Source organism: Neopelma chrysocephalum, unplaced genomic scaffold (assembly GCF_003984885.1).
Source record: "Neopelma chrysocephalum unplaced genomic scaffold, ASM398488v2 Primary Assembly neopelma1_76, whole genome shotgun sequence".
NCBI lineage: Eukaryota > Metazoa > Chordata > Aves > Passeriformes > Pipridae > Neopelma > Neopelma chrysocephalum.
The window spans coordinates 4513303-4533407 of record NW_020897737.1 but is presented as its reverse complement, the minus strand read 5'-3'; the positions used below and the strand labels follow the sequence as shown (position 1 = coordinate 4533407).

General features: G+C 40.2%; 1 protein-coding gene and 1 pseudogene across 1 annotated transcript in view; one reads left to right on the top strand and one right to left on the bottom strand.

Moving 5' to 3' along the window:
• Window positions 1-1053: 1053 nt before the first annotated feature.
• Window positions 1054-1260, top strand: LOC113970381 (annotated as a pseudogene).
• A 10422-nt stretch (window positions 1261-11682) lies between these two features.
• PHEX (phosphate regulating endopeptidase homolog X-linked) overlaps window positions 11683-20105 on the bottom strand; it is a 97865-nt gene continuing 89442 nt past the window's right edge. Inside the window, exons 18-22 of the mRNA XM_027689172.1 lie at window positions 19436-19566; window positions 16404-16469; window positions 16202-16306; window positions 14353-14429; window positions 11683-11865 (exon numbers count right to left, since the gene is read on the bottom strand). Of these exons, the coding sequence (XP_027544973.1) occupies window positions 11763-11865; window positions 14353-14429; window positions 16202-16306; window positions 16404-16469; window positions 19436-19566 (482 nt within the window). The 3' untranslated portion in view covers window positions 11683-11762. The remainder of the gene's footprint in view (window positions 11866-14352; window positions 14430-16201; window positions 16307-16403; window positions 16470-19435; window positions 19567-20105) is intronic.

Below are 20105 nucleotides of genomic sequence, written 5' to 3'. Positions count from 1 at the left end.
AGGATTTCTATCACAGTTTCACTTCTCTGTTTTACTACACCTATAATCATACCTTCTATGTGTCATCTTGACACAGAGAGCAGGGCTTTTTCAGTTGGCTACATAATATAGTTAGCCAATTCCTGCCATAATTATCTGAAAATTATTTTTAAAATCACTTATTTCAAAGTAAAATCTTTCCAGGATCAAAGGTTGCTTATAAAGAGTTGTATTTTTGGTGATATCCACCCTCTTCACCATCAAAACCAAGCAAGTCTTGGGCACTCTTCTGTCCCCTCTGAACTCCTGGGAAATTTAACTTTGATGAGGAGACATTGAGTGTTTCTGTTCTTTCATTTGGAGCCTCCCCCACTGTACTCTTGACACCAAGGACATTTCACTCAATCACCTTAAGAGAAGGACCTGTCACCTTCAATTCCATCTGATCTGTCTTTGTTTCCTGAGCTGTCACCTAATATAACACTAATCCAACAAACCAACCTAGAAATACCTTAAAATGAAAGTTTTTCACAGCAGGTATCAAACCCAGATCAGCCATTTTGTAAGCCCGTATCTTCCTGTGTGAAATCATCTCTCTTCAGCTAAAACACCCCTCTTGCATTCCTCTGTCCCGCCAGCTTGTCAGGAGTTAGGTGCTTTGGTGCTGCCGTACCCTCTGCCCATGACCTGGACGTGGTACAGGGATTGGCAGAAGGTGAACACTGTGCCTGTGATTTCCATGCAATGTAGGTCTTCTCCCAGCCAAGGTAAACATTCCTCTTTGGGACTCCCATTGCTTTTGGCAATATAAACACTTGAATAACTTTACACCAGTCCAATACAAGTTAGGCTCTGAAATGTTTTGATGCTGTGGGAGGGCTGGAAAAACAGTTAGGGAATCATTATTACTGACAGAAAAGACAAAACTAAATTTCGAACTAGAGTTCTTCATCTATCACAGAACAGAGTAAAAATGGTGTGTACAGGGGCAGCTCTGAATTCCGGACAGAAGGCACCAAATACTTTTTTACCTATAAAAGCAGGCAGAGAGCAAGGCAGTACTTAAAGTGCCACATCACTTCTCGGCCTTTTGGCTAAGATCAAGTGTAGTATCTGATCTTATCAGTTTAATTTTTTTTTTAATATTAGGAAAAAAATTTTTACAGAGGGAGTAATCAGACATTGGAATGGGCTGCCTGGGGAGGTGGTGGATTCACCATCCCTGGAAGTTTTTAAAATGAGACTGGATGTGGCACTTAGTGCCAGGGTCTAGTAACCACGGTGGTGTTGGATCAAGGGTTGGACTTGATGATCTTGGAGGTTTTTTCCAACCTCGCTGATTCTGTGATTTTGTGATTCTGTGACCTCTCAAGCTTTCTGTGATCCTTTGCTCACAGGAGTGTGCCTGAAGGCTCTTTACTCCTCTGGTGCACCACAGGGAGGCCAGGTTTTCACTGTGGTGAAAGGTCCTGCTTGTGGATGGTCTGCAGGAAGTGCTGTGTAAGTAGGCAGTGCTGGTGTGGTGAGGCACAATGCAGGGCTGGAGGACAGGAGAGGAGCAAAGCCCTAGGCCTCCAGGTGGGATCTGCAGAAGGTGGCAGGGAAAGTGCTTCTCATGCTTTTCTTAAGGGTCTTGATATGCATGCCATTGGGGAGAGGGAGTAGGTAGGAGCAGGATGCTGGATGAATCCATTTAAAAACCCGTAGGAGTGACAAGTAGCAAATTCCCAGCACACACATACACTTCTCTTTTTTAAGGAACGGTGTAGGGTCAGCCCCAGGTTTAACCAGACACCAATTGCTCCCAATAACACACAGAAGTGGCCTCTCACAGCAGTGCAGCTCCACGCTCCTTCCCTTGGCTGTGCCTGTATAGCTCAACTCAAAAGAAGACACTGGAGGGTTGCTTTGTGGCAGTAAATACACAAGGAGCAAGACAAAAACATCAGACCCTGAAATTTAGGGAATGACTGCAGCAGAGCTCCTAATCCCACTTGAAAGGATGGGCTCATGTCCAATTACAGGTTTTTTCCAATCCACTGGGAAAGCCATTAAGCTGATGGCAATCAGATTGGTGCAGCCATGACAATCTTGAAAGCATTTAGGATATCTTTGATTAAATGATATAGTGGACAAAGACTGAAATTGCTTCTCTAGCAAAACCCCAGCATGAATAGTTTTTTAATTAAAATTAGGTAATCTGACACTTTCACTTGTAAAATCACATGAAAGAGAGAAAACAAAATGAGGGATAGGAGAAAGGGAAAATGCCTCTTTGTTTTCTCTACTGACTGATTATCACAACACTGGTTTTAAAATCCCTTTGCTTCCCCATGTAATGAGGTTGATTAAAATCCTCAAAAGAAATAAAACAGCTGCACAGACCTCCAAAATCACACACTTCTCTACTGTGTGTGCATTGTATTCTTTTCAACAGCTTTGTTTCCAAATTATTTTTTTCCCTTCATTGCCTCTGAAAGTCTATTACTGAATTTATTAAAACAAAGCTGAATAAGCATGCTGAATACAGACACAGTGATTGTCTCAACACATGTTTGTGCAAGGACTACTGTGGTAGCAGGTCTGAGCTGTTGGCTGTCACTGAACTGAGGCAGAACAAAGGAAAATCCAGCTGAAAGAATGAAAGTGTTCACTAAAGAAAGGTTCCATATTTTGCCCTTCTATCCTACATTGAGGAGCTGAAATAGTAATTATTAAGCTGAAGTCAGACCATGACATTTTACTTCAACCCAGGCTAGGAGGAGAAATGTTTTTATATTGTCTTTAAAATGACCTGACACCTTTCCCCTGTCTGAGGCTGGGTTGAGGTAGTGCTGCTGCATGCTGCTGCTGCTGCAAGCTGTGCCTTCCAGGGAATTAGCCCGTCTGAGGTGACTTGGGAAAGGACCATGCTGCTTGCTTCCCACTCCTGCCTGGCTGTGATTAGTGAGGGAGAAGAGAACGAGGAGAAGCTGGTGGGCAGAGTACACCGTGCACATGTGCTGCACGTGCACACTGTGTGTACACACACTGCACACAGACACTGCACACATGAGTGCTGCACACGTGCCTTTTACATACATGCACAGGGAGGGAGAGGTAATGCATGAACTCTGGCAAATGGGGAGGTGGCACACCAGTCCTCCTGCCATTGCCTGTGTCAGTGCTCATGCAAACCAAGGCATGCCCAGCTGCTTAAGCAAACCTCTCTGGGCTGAGCCCCTTCCTCTTCCCCATTTCATTTGTTTTTGCACAGGCAGGCTTCCCTAAGGAAGTGGAAGGTTTAACTGAATGGGGTTATATCTGACACAGTGAGGAGGAAGCGTTGTACCCACTGCTAAAGCGAGAAGTGGTGCTGGAGCTGCTGCTGACTCCCCAGGAAAGTAGTTGAGTCACCATCACTGGAGGTATTTAAAAGACATGTAGAGGTAGCATTTAGAAACATGGTTTAGTGGTGGACTTGGCAGTGTTAGATTAACCATCTTTTCCAGACTAAGTGATTCTATGATTCCTCTCTGGGCAGCATGGGGGTGCCCTGTTTCCTGCCAAGCCCTCCTACTGTGCTGCATTCCCCATAGTGAGGGGTTTTGTTCTTCACTCAGCCCATCCAGCTGAGATGCTTTTTCGAGATTTTTTTTTGAGATTTTTTTTTTTTTTGAGAATCATCTCGAAACAAAGCGAAATACACACTTGCAGGGAGAGGCAGTTCTGTGGGCTATAACACTGCTGGAGTTTGCACAAGCAAGATGCAGATGCTTTTATTACTGGCCTCAGTCAGCAGGATGGCTTGAGTTTTCCCACTGTTTTGATTTTCCCAAGAAATTTACTTTAATTCCTTGGTTGGGACAAAATATTTCTTTGTTTTGCTAAGTGCTACCATTTTAATGTCTTGGATGTAGTGCAAGGTGCATAGGGCAAGCACACACTGCCTTCTTGGCAAGCAGCTTTATGTGCCTGTGGTAAACCACCCACCTCCTCCCCAGCCACCCCACACCCCAGCAGCACTGTCCCTGCCATGGGCACCAACTCCAGTAACACAAAACTCTTCTGTCTCATCATGGAGAAAACACTTCAGTGTCATAAATAAGCCTACACTCAGTTCAGTAGGAAACATTGAGTTTACTTTAATGATTAATAGAACCATATTTGGAGAAGTCAAGTTGAAAAAGCAACTCTGCAATTCTGAAACGGTGATAAAGTAACCCTAAAATGTTTAAAAATATGAAAATGCAATATCTGCTAAACAAGAGCAAATAGTATCAGTCCTACGCAAATGACCGAGGACAGGGCAGATTTTGAAAATATCAGAGGCTAGAAATTTTCTTCTGTCTAGAAGAAAATATGTGTCCCAAGTAGTTATAAATCAATAAACTCTATGTGCAGTTATCCAAATGGAGTAAAATGCTGGCCCCACAGATATTTATCACTCAATGAACTCACTGAGGTCAGAATTTTACCCTGAAACTCTATTTGTTTAAAAATAATTCATATTTCTGATATTTTTATATAAACTCACATAGCATGGACTTCCTGTGCCGTGCCCATATATATGTACATATATATATACATAAAATCTTTTATAGCACTACTTGTACTAATGCTTTGTAAAATATTTTACTGATTTACAACACTAAACAGTTTCTAATTTCTATTTATCATTCTATTCAGAGGTCACTTCGTGTTTTGCTCTCTTCTCTCCAGTGCAAACCACGGATGCCCCATTCTAGCAGAATGACATGAAAGCATATGTGTTGTCTGATAAAGAGCAGCCCTATTCCACAAACCACACAGGTGTTATTGTGATGCAGCAGTGCAGCATTGTTTTGCAGCATGGACCTATAAAAGCACCACTTTTGTCAGTTAAAGTGCCATGATATGGAGATTGGTTGATTCATATGATATGTGTGCTTTGGTGAAAAGAACAAAAAAGATGCACAAAACTAGAAATCAGTGGTAGAATTGCAGACACAACCTTCCTGGGTGCCCAAGAGAAAGCAAATAGCCCCTCAAGCCCCATGGCTCATTGGGGTGACCTCTGAGGAGGTACAGTGCTGAGCCCCACCAAAGGACTGAGCCATAACACAGACACACTCCCCAATAAGTTACAAAGGCAAACAGGTCTCCTGTACTCAGGCTTTCCTCCCAGCAGAAATTATCTGTCAAGTTTGTAAACCATTCCCCTAGCCCAGTTTGGCAAAAGCCTTTTCTATAAGAACCTTTTATTTCTTGTCGCATATCATGGCATATTCTCACGTTTCCCTAATTGTTGTATTTGAGAACATAATTTTTTTTCCTGGTTTTACCCAAATACTTTCCTAGTGTTGAAGAGGATGTGACATCATGTTTTTTTCAGATGCCTATAATGAAATATCTGCTGTTCACATTTCAGAAGAGGAGTATGCATCATCTGTGTAAAACAACCAAACCAATCATTATTCACAGCAGCACTGGTATGTTAAATAAACTTTGTGGTAGAAAACGTTTTAAATTCCTTTTGAAGGCTTTCCCCAAGCTTTGTTAAGCAGGTCACTTTTTCACCAGTTTGGACAGTAAATATGGATGTGATAAAACTTTCAGAGACATTTTGAAAAATGTGCATCTAAGTTCGCAGTTACTGTATGTATCTGTGTATGTGTTTAACCTGGTACAGAGAGCTGTTTCAGCTTTGGTGCTTATGGATGATTAAAATTATATCATTATATCTCTTTCTTTGATCACAATTTAGCGTAACACATTATCTTGATTCGCAGTAACTTCCAACTTTGATGTTATATTTAATAAAATATAATGCTGTGCTGAGGAATCCCACGGGTATGTTTAATTTCTTTTCTTTTTTATTAATACATATTGCACTTTAAATGGGATTAAATTGTCTGATTAGTGAAGCAGGCTTTTGCTGTAGCAGTTAAACTCTGAATTCCTCAGGGCGATCTATAGACATTGTTAAAGCATCTTTCCAAGATGCTGATAAACTCATGAGAGTTAAGCAAGACATTTTCCTTGCACTGAGGCTGGTTTCATCCTCTGACCCCAACCTTTGCTTTGTTCATTCATCCTCCTCCACAGAAACCTTTGTTTTTGCCCATGAAATGCTGTAAGGCTGCATGGTACAGCAAGTGACAGAACTGATGCAGGCTTTTGAAGATAAAATCTCCCTGCCACCCCAAACCCAAGAGCTGCGTGGAGAGGCTGTGTCACCACTGAGCATCATTCAAGAGATGCAGCAAGGCCAGCATCAGCCAATGTGCCCACCAGGCACAAATGTTCCTTGATACTCAAAGACTGTATGCTGTCTTGAAGTGGGCCGGTACCACTGCTTATGGCCACCCAAGCAGTGTCAAGAAACTGGACAGAGCCCAAGAAGTGGGGCACTTAGCCCAGAAAAGCCAAGTTGGTGATGTATAAGGCCTTGGCACAGTCCCTGTGCCCAAACAGCCCTTGACAAGTGCCCGGTCAGGCTCATGAAGTACATGGTGCGCTGAGCTGAAGTTCAAACTCAGGCATGGCACAAGGGCTATCCTATCAAAAACACTTCCAGAAAATGCTTAATAGCAACTGAAAAGCAAAGAATGTGCTGAGACAGCCATGGACTTGGGGAAGGCTTTCTGGCCTTCTCCAATTTTTTCAGCATACAGTCCTGTCCACAACAGCTCATCATATGTTCATTTTAATTGCCTCCAGCAGGGTAATGAGGGCAAGTGGAGGTTTATTGGCTGAGGATGACTATGCAACTCTCTAAGAGAGGAGGTCCTGCTTAGCCTGTCAAGCAGTAATAGTAGCCTGGGGAACCTGGGGCCACATCATTATGCTCTTTATTACGTTTCCTTAAGACTATATATTACAGAAGTAACATTGTAGAGTTGGACAGTGCCAAGCTAAGAAGCTCTTGCCATACTGTGAGCGTAGGAAAATTCTTCATCACTTCAGCTTTTATTGGCTAACACAATTGTCTTTAAAACAGTCAATCAATACAGTATGCAAAAAGAAAAATTAATATGTACAATAGGCTATCAAATAAAAATACAGATTAAAAAGAATTAAACAGAAAAGGCCTTTTAACTTTGTATAATTCTCCGTATAATACTCATGGAAAAGTTGACATAACAATGCATATAACAATAAAAACTTAAATGCAAACTTATCTGATTATTTTATAAATAATTCAACCAATTAGAGTCATGATAGCATTTCAACCTAAAGAATGGTGAAGTCCCCCTGTACAGGGCATGAGGCAGAGCTTTATAATGCACCTGAATTTTTTGGTCCTTCAGCATCCAGACCCAGCTTGGACATTGTTTATGTACCTAAGCAGTTTACACAGGTGAATAGCACAGCTGCCTTTTCCGAGAGCTACTCGTGTAAAGCTAACTCCTTCACAATAGGATCAGCAGAAATACTCACAGTGTATAAGGTGGTGGTTTTGCATTTCAGGATTAATGCAGAAAAAGAAGGAATAGACTAGACTAAACTGGAATAGAAGAGGATGTTTCCTTATTTCTAGGACCTGAAGAAGGGGACATGGGACAGGAGTGGAGGTTGTTTCTTTATGTGTACACAGTAGAAAAATATCTCTTCAAATTTACACAGATAAAAATGTTTTGTTCATAGGTGATTCTTCCCCTCCTGGTCACTGAAATAGAAGATTACTGAGCTAACAGAAAGAAGCATTTCACAATATTACTGGCAATTGAAAAAAGTAACAATTTAAAAGCTCTAGAAAAAGAATATGTGTGATGAAGGATCCTTTTGCATAGATATAATAAGTGAACCTGAGTGCAACACGGCAAGGCACTGCTAGCATAGACCCAGGAGGCACAACAGGAAAACAAAGCATAGCCAAGTAATCTGATAAAAGAGAGAAAATGGGAAGAGCCCTCACAAACTATCACTACTGTCTTGGCTGTCCTTGGTGATAAAAGTTTTATCATGTTTAATTACCTTCTGCTTTGCTTTGCAAATGATATGAAAGTATCTTACTTCCAAGTGAACTGTAAATTGCATAATCAGCTGTTTGGTTTGAGGTAAAAAGCAGGCAGGTGCGGCAGACCAGGATCCTTGTGTGGACATATGCAAGACCTAAACCCAAGGCACTGAAAACCTGAGTCAACAGCAAGGATTCCCCAAACTAGGATACTACCAATGAATGTGCCAGTCAGCAGCAGGGACTTCTGACTTTCCTGGCAGTGTTTAAGTGCCATCTCAACTGCTAAAATCAGGGTACAAAATCTGGTTATATGCTTTCTTCTTCTCTTGTAGTGCATTTCCCTCAAACCCTTCAGCTTCCTATATCCCCCCAGCCCAGAACCTGCCCCCTGCCTCCTACAGGAGATGTCCTAGCAAGAATGAAAGAGTTTGCAGTGATTCCTTTGCTGTTGGGAATACACATACCACAGTTCAAAAATCCTTGGTATTAAACATGAAAGACCTGAGCCTAGCAAGGAGCAGGAAGAGTGACATTTAAGGCAAGAAATGTCAGACATTTAGAAGAAATCGCTATCCAGTACAGAGAAACAACCCTATAAACAACAAAAGACAGAATCTGCCTCACTGGAAAATAACCATGAGAGAGGAGTTCTTGCAAATGCATCTCTGATTTGGGAGATAAAATTAGAAAATTTAAAGTCGACTGTTGTGAAACCATCTTTGCATAGTCCAATAATTTAGCAAATTTAGATAAGTGTTTGAGTTGATGTCCTGACTTTTCTGAGGGCAATGACCGTATTGGTACTACCTTTAATGAGGTCAGGATGTCAACCCTGAACTTTGTGTGTTGATCCAAAGCAATCAACATCAAGTTGTGTCAGTGCTCATATGAGCACAGAAATGAAGTCACTACAGCACTCAATTTGCTAAGGAACTTTCCCATTACCAGGCAAACAGTATCCCTTTGCTGAAGACCAATACCTGCTTGTTTGAGGAAAAGGTCTATGAAAATATTGCCATCACAATTTATGTGAACAATACCTCTAGAAAAAGTGACAATTCAAATGATAAATTGTAATCCATGGAACTCAGGAACAGAGCTAGCATGAAGGAAGCAAAAATGCTTTTCCTCTTAAGAAAACTTTGACTTTTTCAGGGAAAATTGATAAAAGAATGTTCTGGTTCAAAACCATAATATTTTGTTTCCAAAAAGTGTCAATAGAGCCTTGAGTTTAGGAATGTCTGCTTCTTTCGCACTAGAAGGTAGTTCGAGATCCTGTCTTTTTCCATAAATTATGTTTCCATTATGTCCCACTTCTTTCTAAAGAAACATAAGAAAATAATCCCATTTGCTTCAGTTACTTAGCTTCAGTAAACCTTCCTCCACCTTGACTGATGGACAATCATAAAATCATAGAATGATTTGTGTTGTAAAAGGCCTTAAAGGTCATCTAATTCCAACCCACTACCTTCCACTAGACCGGGTTACTCAGAGCCCCATCCAACATGACCTTGAACATTTCCAGGGATGCAGCATCCACAGCTTCTCTGGACCTCCTGTTTCAGTGTCTTACCACCCTCACAGCAAAGAACTTCCTCCTAATATCTAAACCAAAATTGCTCTCTTTCAGTTTGAGACTATTGCCCCTTCTCCTGTCACTAAATATCCTTGTAAATAGTATGTCCCTATCCTTCTTGTAGGCTCCCTTCAGGGACTGGAAAGCTGCAAATAGGTCACCCCGAAGCTTTCTCTTCTCCAAGCTGAACAATCGCTATTGCCTCAGCCTTCCCTCATAGCAGAGGTGCTCCAGCCCTCCAGTCATATTGGTGGCCTCCTCTGGACTTGCTCCGACAGGTCGATGTCCTTCCTGCGCTGGGGACTTCAGAGCTGGATGTAGTTCTCCAGGTGGGATCTCACCAGAATGGAATAGAGGGGCAGAATCCCCTCCCTCAACCTGCTGGCAACACTGTTTTGGATGCAGCCCGGGATACAACTGGTTTTCTGGGCTGCAAATGCACATGGCCGGGTCACGTCCATCCTCTCACTCACCAGCAGCCCCAAGTCCTTCTCGACAGGGCTGCTCCTGATCTGTTCATCCTCTTGTATTGATGGGGTTGCCCCAATCCAGGTGCAGCACCTTGCACTTGGTCTTGTTAAACTTCATGAGATTTCCATGGGCCCACTTCTTGAGCTTGTCCAGGTCCCTCTGGATGACATGCCATCCTTCAGGTGTGGCAACCACACCACTCAGCTTGGTGTCATCTGCAAACTTGCTGCGGGTGCATTTGATCCCTTTGTCTATGTCATTAATTAAGCTATTAAATAACACTGGTCCAAATATGGACCCCTGAGGGACACCACTTTTCAGTGATGTCCATCAGGACTCTGAGCCATTGATCACTGCCCTCTGCATGTGACCATCCAATCAATTCTTTATCCAACAATATTTGACAACCCCTTGTAAAAAAAGTTTATCTTACTGACATTTCTATACTGATAAAATAAACTTTAAGCATATAAAAGAATTTATATTTTTTGTATATATATATAAAAGTACATACACACAGAGACCTATATGGATTTGCAGTAATTAAATCTAAAGAAATTCCACCATGTAAAAATGAATTAATGCACAAGGTATAAATATATATCACTTAAATAAGTATCTTTCTATTAGAAAAGAAAGAGTTGTTTTGTATGTGTGTGTGTCCCAGTAACAGTTATGTGTTAAAGTTTTTCTCTTCAGTAAAATGTGTTTTCACAAATATTGTTAGAAATCAAATTAAAGACTCTACTGGCCTGCATTTTTAGTGTATTTATAAGTCCTCTATTCCTAAATTGCTCTTTTTATCCAGACAAGTCAAATGCTGCTGGTAATCTGTTTTTCTGTCACATATTCTTCTTTCTTTAAAATCACGAATCATCCTGCTCCATCCAGAACATGAAGGCAAAGATGCACACTGCTTACAATCCTCTGTAAGACCCCACACTAAAATACCCATAACTTACAACTGGTATGGTATTTCAGGCTTAAAAAATAGATGTAGGTAAAGCTATCTTCAGCACAAGGTAAAAATCACCCCCGGGGAAAAAAACTACCCACAGTGTAAACAGGAATAAATGCTGCAATATTTATGAGTATCATGGTGTTGGGAATTCCCTCTGCAAGCCTTTGATTTTCATCATACATTGATTTTTATCATAAGCTGTTCTAAAATTAGAGAAGGCCACGATCTGACAAGTATCCTTTGTGTTTTAGTTGTAGCAGATGGATACTACGAGGTACTTTCTCGGCTTGAAACTGTTCCAAAACCTAAGGCACTAATCTGACATATTAAACTGAATTTATATAAAGTCTTGTGTCTTTACATCACACAACATCGTTTATGGCATGCTGGGCTGTGACAGTTTAAGTTATGAAAATGTTGTATCACTCAGCAGATCAGATCTGACTTTATAGCAGGTCTCATGAATTTCTTCATCCGGAAAGAATAAATTTTGTGTGGGAGCATTCTGCACAGCACCCCTGCAGAGCAATAGATTAAAACTGGATTTTAGCATTTACCTCTTGCTCAACTATAAATCAGGAATTAGAATTGATAATGGCAGTTATCCATCAAAAGCAATGCAACTGCAGATGAGCAGGAGTAGTTTTATGGATAAAATGAGTTACTTTTTATTATTATCATTAAAGGAAACCTCTTCTATTTGGAATGTTTCTAGGCTCTAAACAGGGATGATTAGATCCATGCTGGTCATCAACATGGATCATCAACATTATTCTGAAACTCTAGCAGTGGTCTTGAGCTCAGCAGTTCACATTGCAGACTCCTCTTGACAGAAGACCTGGAAGGGACATCTACCACAGCCGGCAGGATTCTGCTCCTCGGTTCATCGTCGTATTCCTTGGGCAATTGAAAGCTTTACGGAACTCTTCAAAGTTGCTCATGGCTCCAATAACTCTGCAAAGAGAAGAGGAGTGAACATGCAGCTTGCCTTCTGTTAAACACTACACATCTGCAAGTGTTTCAGTGTGTTCACTTCAGGTTGAATTTTCAGGCTTTCATATAATTTTTCCACAAATGAAACCAAAAAGTTCAGGAGAAGCACTGCCAGTTAAAGTTAATATGAAGACAATCTTATTTTGTTTGGTGCTTTGAGAAGCATCTTGCTTTTCTAGAAACTCAATGAAAAACAAATGCGTTTTGTAATACTTTGTCCTCTAGAACAATTTTCTAATCCGACCCTTGGCAGCAAGGGTGGGAGATTAGCAGTAGCCTTGCACAGTGAAATCCTTCTTCCAGCACCTTCCAGATGCTGCAGTCCAACAGGCATGTGCATGTAAGCACACACTGAGGTTGTGCTGACAGTGGTTTCATTTGGATCACGTCAGCCAGCTTTCCATAACAATGCGCTCTGCCCACCATGGACACACACACACGGGTGGACTTCACAGCTGGAGGGGGCAGTTAGACCCTCTTATTGGGCAGCTCAGCCTCACACCTGTCAGCATCTCAGCTCCTCAGCTATTTTGGAAATGCAGTTTCTGAGCCTTCTGCCCTGACCAGCTCCCATGCTCTCTTGCTTCCACCACAGGTGGTGGGGTACTGAAAGGGCAGCACATCTCTGCCTCACACAAGATAGATGATGTGTCTGCATCACAGACTGGCACCTGCAGGCATAGGGGAAGAGCTCGCTCTTTGTACACAATCATGGCTCCTGCTTTCATGTCTTCAGTATTTGATGCTCTCAGAAATTATTATTTTACCATTGCTAGATTAAGATTGTGTTGTTGGCTGCTTTTTCCTATGCCTTTAAACATCCTGGAACTTACTAGCCTGAAATTTGCAATGGTATTAAAGAGTTTCCTGAGTTAAGAGCAGAAAAGTATCTACTGAGCTATTAATTGTATGCCTTTCTATTGTCTTTGTTACGCACTGAGAAGGCATTTTTCTATATTGCAGACAATCAGTTTCTCAGCATAGCACAGCATGGTAAACAACATTCTTATTACATTGATTAGACCTTCTATGAGTAAGAAAATTTGCAGTCATCTGGCACAAAAATGTCTGAAAGTCAGTTTTGTAGGGAGGATTACAAAATGAGGTTAGGCTTCAAACAAGATATACAGTTTTACTGTAAAAATATGTCAGATACATATTCAGGGACTGGAACAGCAAGAGCTGGTCATGCAGAACTGCTGCTGAAGTTGGTGGGAATTCTGCCTGCCATATCAGGGATTTCAAAGTGAAATTGGCCTCCAAAAATAGCTAAGACACATGCTAATACTGAAAATCTGCCAATTAAAAAGAAATAAAACCAGAATCTATCTAGTGAAATACCTTTATGTGTGCATGCATGCCACTTTTCTACCCATGGTTTGATATTGCCACACATTAGCTGTGAAATCAGAATGGGCTATCTGGATTCCATTCCACTGAATTATAGCAGAACACCTTTTGCTGAACAGGTTACCCTGAGCTCCCTTGGTAATCAATAGAAAGATGTACTTGCAGAGTCTAAGTAATTTAAATTTATTACCTGATGAAAGATTTTATATATATATATATATATATATACACACACACGTACATATGTATATATGTATATATATAGTACTGTATTGGAGACCCTTCCACTATGAATCAGCTTGTGGAGTTAACATCCTTCCTCCAAATAAAGAGGTAATGTAGTACTTGACTGAGGGTAAACACACAATTCTTAGATAAGTAAATACGACTGACATGAATCCCAACAGAAACAACTTGTTCTTGGTCACATAAACTCTGTGAAGAAGCTGAGGAATAAACTCTGGCTTCCTAACTCCTATGTAATCTTTAAAACTTCCCCCTTCCAACCTCTCCTTGGAGTTCATGAGTGTCTGTGGTTAGGGGAGCCTGTGGGAGGCCTTTTGGGGAAAGATACAGTTACTCTGTTATGGCTGGACTATCACAGCTCCTTCAAGCAAAGTGTCACTTGAAGGCCAGTGGAAGAGTTTAGTCTCAAACTGAATTTACAGGGCATGTTTTGCTTTGCATTATCAATATAATTCAAGGTAGTCACTTAGAAGTTTTTAATGAACTCAGGCAGATTAAATCAAGGACACTCCTAATATTCACTGTTTTCTAAACTAGAATTGCTTAGGGAAAGAAAGTGATAGATGAGGCATTTTACATACTCAGGCCATGATTACAGGACATCACAGAGATCAGAGTGCATTCTGGTTCAAATGCTTTTGAAGGTAGATGCAAGCTCCTCAATTTTACAGAAGAGCATTTGTAATAGTGAAAGATAAGCTAATAAAACCAGTTCAATTTCAATCTAAACCAACAGCACAGTCCAATTTTGTGCTTGCTCTTAACCCCCTCTTAAAATGCTAAATTTCAGCACTTCTGTTCTGCAGTGATTGATTCTGTATGTATACCGAGGAAATACATTATTTGCACTACCTGAACTGTGGAGGGCTGTGAGCTCCAGTATATATTTGCTCCCTCGCAGATTCTGGTCTAAAGGAGTTGCATCTTACCTAATAAAATATAAAAAAAAAGAAACAGGCACATTATCTGGGATGACTTTGTAAGTAAAGCAGAATGTAATGGCACTGTTCTTAAGATGCCTATTACTTATAGAATGCATTAAATGGAAAGACACTGTAAATTCCTGCTTTGTCTCACCTTTGATAACCTGCAGTTTTCTGTTGGTATATTCTCTTGTTTTTCAAATCCTCTAATGGATCCACCCACTGTTTTTCTCTACCCACTCTATCCCATCATCTAATCACAGCCACTTTACTAATTCTTTTTTTGAAGTTCTCTATAGTGGTAGCTTGCTTTTCAGCTTATGCTGCAGCATCTCACACCTTAATAATTACCAAGCATACTTCTTGGTCTCAAAGCTATGTCATTTTTATCAAAGGTACATATAATGATGCTTATCATCTCTAGACTTGAAGATATATTACCTGACATATTTATTCCATGTTGATATGTCAGTTTCTTTTGAAATTACATATTTTCCACATTTCCATCAGTGCTCCATAATTCACTAATTCTGGTAAGATACTTAACCCAATTGTAACTACTACAAAATAGTATAGACAGAATATTTGCACAGCTGAATAACCCCTCTTATGCTGTATCCATTGCATGAAAAATCTCATTTAAGCTGCCCCTGCCTTAACCAACTCCCTGCATTGAATGTTCCTATCGACAAAATCCTTTAAGCCAGATATCCCATAGGATTTCAGTGGACTTCAGTGCAATTTTGTCTGGCTGAAGACAGCCCTGACAGTTTGAATAAGTCTATTCAGTTTCTGGAGCTCTGTGGAAATAGGTTGAGCTCAAGGGTACCTTGCATACCCTGCTCTCACTGTGCATGTGCCTCCCCTATGAGGGTCCACTGGACACATAATTGCTGCAGCGGTCCTGTAATACTCCTATAGCTTCAAAAATTTCTTGGAGAAAAATTCACACAGTATGAAACTTAATTCAGCATAAACGACCAAAGTGGAATCTTTTCTCTGCTCAATGTGGTCAAATTGAAATTGCCACAGGCCCATAGGCTGCTACACTGACTCTCAGCAGAGATATGATTTTAATCCAGGACTGGTTGCATTGGGTGTTGTTTCTTCAGTTTGGGATGATTTCATTCCTTCGACTGGTGCGCAAAGTTTTATAGTCCAACTTTTACCTCTCATGTAGGGAGTTTGTCCCAACTTGTTTAACCAAATAAATAATTTCTGATCCTCTCCTGCTCTACGTATTTTTCTAAAAAATTCACACTTCTTATCAAAGTTTTGTTACAACATATTTAGTGTACAGATGGGAAAAAATAAACTAAGACTCTCTTCACTGCTGTTTAGTTTCGTTGAACAACATTAACAGTAACAAACAGTGGTGGTACATTTTCAACAGGAGTCTGTGGTGGAAGCAGTTAGAAACTGCTGTGTATTGCAAGCACCAGAAATCTGGGAAGTTGAAAACTGGGAAAACTGAAGGAGGCTAAGGACTCAATACTCACAAGAAGACCCTTAGTGGAGGGAAGTAGCAAGAATAAAGAAAGCTGCTGTAACAACACTGTGCAAACACAAAAATAATTTCAGCGGTTCTCGCACAATGGATAGATGAGGACAAAGAGAAAAAGAGAAAAGAAATAATAGTCCCATGAAAAGTCTCTGCTTATATTCTGAAAAGTCTAGGTTTGGATCATGTGGATTGTTGAAACAAAGCAGGCTCGTCTCTGCACTGCACATTGTGCAGGATAATACATGGGGACTTGGAAAACATTTGTGCTACTCACATGGGCATAACTCAGAAAGAAAAGCTGGTTGTGTGTGAACTCAAGGCCTGGCAGTAAAGGCTCTTCTTCTCCTCCCCTCTTTTCTGTAATCCATTTCCTGTATGCCTGATAAGAAAGAGATACTAAGTGCCTTTCAGGAACATGAAGATAACCACAGCTTTTTTTTGTACTACTATGTTTCAGATATTTTTCATCTACTTACCCTGAAAGCTTCTCTCAAACCTCCATTATCTGCAATGTTTTCTGCCAAAGTCCTCTTCCCTTTCACCTGACAGAACGAAAGAACATCAGTCATTTGACCCATTTCTGAACTTCTTTCTTGATCAACTTCAAGAAAGTAAAACAAGGAGAGAATGACCTCAGCCAATTTCAACAATCATAACTTTGGTTAAGAAAACGGGGTTTCAATGGGAAAACTGTCAGTAAAAAATTTTCTGTGATGAGTTATCCTGGCTCTGGTCCTAGATCTATGTAGCAAAAATATAGTAGATAAAATGCACTCAAGAATCCAGTCCCTGATCTTTGACCTGAGCTTCAGTAATTTTCCCCCTGAGGACTGTTTTTATCTGGTTGCATTTGAGATCCAGTAGCCCCTTTTTTAAACTTTTATCTAAAAGGTTATGTTTATTTCTCTACATAACTCTTCATATAATACTGGGATACTAAAATATCTTTTAAGTCATAACATAAACAAGCATAATTAAAAATAACTGTCAGAGACAGAATTAATATTGATAGTATATTCAGTGCTCTAAAAATATCTGCGAAGAAGATTCCTGTTGCTTCTCTCTGGTATTGATTCCAAGAAAAAGAGTAATAGCAACAAGGATATATTTCAAGAAGCAACGCTACATAAACTTTGTGAGAAATCCAGTCTCCTGGCACTACCGAGTGCAATACCATTGTGAAGAAATCCTAATTTCTGCTAGATCAGCATTACCTCTGCTCACCCAACCTACTAAGGTCTTAGTGTTACCAACTGTAATTGTAATTAAGCAGTTTTGCTCTCTATTATGCCTTGAAAAAGCAAGATAATTGAGCAGTTTTGAGCAGAGCTATGAAGGTCAATGCTGGCCTGCAGCTATAGGCTTTTCCATGCCACAGGGATCAGTATAGTGGGCTCACCCTAGTTCCAGGATGCTAAAAGGGGGGTAAATGGAGCAGAAGAGGTAAAAATATCAAGGACATAGCTATGTACCTGTGCCCCACCACTCAGTGCAGATGAGCACCCAGACTGGCCTCAAGACAAGTGGCTTGATGCCTTGGGTACAATGTTACACCCAAGAGTGCAATAAAGGAGAAATGGGAGCATTAGAGGAAAGGCCAACTCCTTCCTGTCAGCTCTCCCCTCCCCTCAGGAGGCTGGAGATGGAGGTGAAAGAGAAGCTTTTAGGAGAAAAGGTGCTGGGACACCAGGGAACTTTCACACACACCAGATACCTTCTTTTTTGGCCTTTCCTTACAGTGGGCTTGTGAAGGAGACTGATTTAGAGTGTAAGATGAGAGTAACCTCACAGTGACACTTGGGCCACAGGTCATTTTAATAAGTGGAAGAAGTCTTTCTGCTGACCTCAGGCATCTCTGGATCAAGTATTTGAGACTAGTCTGTGCAGACAGTTTGTGACAGGGCTCAGGGACCACGATAAGCCCTTTATTTGATGAGATGACTTTGTGTGATTATTGCACTCTGAAGCTATTTCTATATCCACTTTTTCTTTCATTACACTTCTCTTCTGCAGACATTTTTGTTGTAAACCAGAGGAGAAGGAAGAAGAGTAAATAGGTTTCTTGATCCATGAAAAATATTCATACAGAGGTAAAAAACCTGCAGACTATTGATGTAAGTGACAGGCAAAAATAAAAAAAAAAAAGGATCTTTGCTTGCATAGCTCTTCATACAAAAGCTATAAAATATGGCAGAAAATATGAAGATTTTTCTATCATCTAAAAAGTGCTTTTGGTTATCCTGTGGAAATGGGATGACAAGGCTGTGGGTAACAGGATCTCTCTAGTAAGCCCATTCATGGACTTCAAAGGCAGTAGCTACGCTGGAGAAGAAATTCAGACCTACCACACCTCAAGAGACAGTGCAGGAGATGAAGGGGATGGCTAAGCCAGTGGCAGAGGCATGGAAAGGGCTGAGCCACATCCCTGGGGAAGGTTTTAATGACCTTCTTTAAGTGGCACTTTTGTATTGACAGTTTTTGTTCTACATATATTCAGGAATGAGCTTGAGAATTTTTATTTGTAAATTAGCTTATAGGAAGTACTTCAAGTCTGAGTTGCTGGACTTCAGACTGGTCCACAACATGGCTTCATTGTCTCTGAGACCAACACAAACAGCCTGGGAAAAGTGTTAAAATTATTGCTGAGTATTCCATGTGAAATCTCTATTTTTAAAAGGCAAAGATGAAATAGTATTTCTAGAATGTAAATAGAGGTGATAGACTTGAGTGGGGATTGCAGTACGTATTTTTTCCTGAAACTTAAGATTAAAAGCATGTCCCAGCCAACATTACTGGAATTTCAGCTATTCATTTCTGAAGGTCTGGGATTTATCCTATTTATCTTCATTTTGGAAATATATATAATGTGTACATTTTCAGGGAAGCCCATAGCTCTGATAAAGAATCAAACAGAAACCATTCGCTTGCACTTTCTTTCTCAATCCTTTTCTGTGAGCTACTGCTATCATACTCCTTTGATTAGACATACAAATGGGGTCTGTGTGCAAGCGTGGAAGAAATTGCCAGAGTTCAATCCGAAATAAAGTAGGGTTTATGCATCCATTTTATAACTGCAATAAATAAGAGGCAGAAGTGCTAAAGAAATCTATAAAACATGCTATTATATTCTTTCTAAAAAGAGTGACTGCTCAGTTTTCATTACAGACCTCATTTTCAGAAGACATTTAACATGCTCACAATAATTTCACCAGCCCTGCTGAGTGGCTTCATCCTCTTCTTCTGATTCCAAAACAATGTGATGGGGAGAAGTAGTTTAACCCCGTCACCTGGGTGTGGGTAGTGGTATTTGACTGGACTAATCAAACCTGACAGACAACTTTTAACACAATTATTCACTTCAAAAAATCATTTGTTGTGAGAAATGAAGTTGGGAGCCTAATATCCCAATACACTGGGATTTATAAAAAGAGAACTTAAAAAAAAAAAAAGGCACAACAACCAAAACTCCTAATGTATGACTGTTTTCAGTCACTGGTGGTTTACATACATATAAGCCAGCTCGCTTCCAGTAGTAATTGTTGTATTGATCAATCATGCACTTCGTTTTCTCTTTAAATTTTTCTTCAGAGTTAGTTGTCCACCAAGGGTCTAAGTTTCCATTTTTGTCATATTTCCGACCTCAAAAAGGAAAGAAAGAAAACAAATGTTTTTGCAGGAGAAAACTTTTCCAGTTTAGGAATCTATCACCTGCACAGAAATGAGAGGTGAATGTCTTCATGCAAATGTGTGTACAAAATGGATAGGATCAGTGAGCAAAATCTTGACCCCACTCAAGTAGAGCAGTGAAAAGCTGGCATTCTATTTATTGTCATCATTTCCATTTGCAGAAAAAGATAGTAATGACTAATGAGTTCTATTGTACATTTTATAATTACATAGTGTAAGAGGCATTTGAGCTTTCCTGTAAGTCTAATTGTAAGAATTTTTCATCCTCAGCCCATATGTCCTTGATTCTGTAAATGTGATGGTAACTAATTTATTATTAATTAATTCTACACTTGATCAGAAAAACAACCCATTTCATGGAAACTTCTAAAGTTTCCATTTTTGCTGTTGGAGCAAAACCAGGATATTTGAACCCTATTCATGGAAACAAGGAGAATACATACATCCCGTTCCCCAGGCTGATGGTTATAGTACTGGCTCATGGAAGTTTC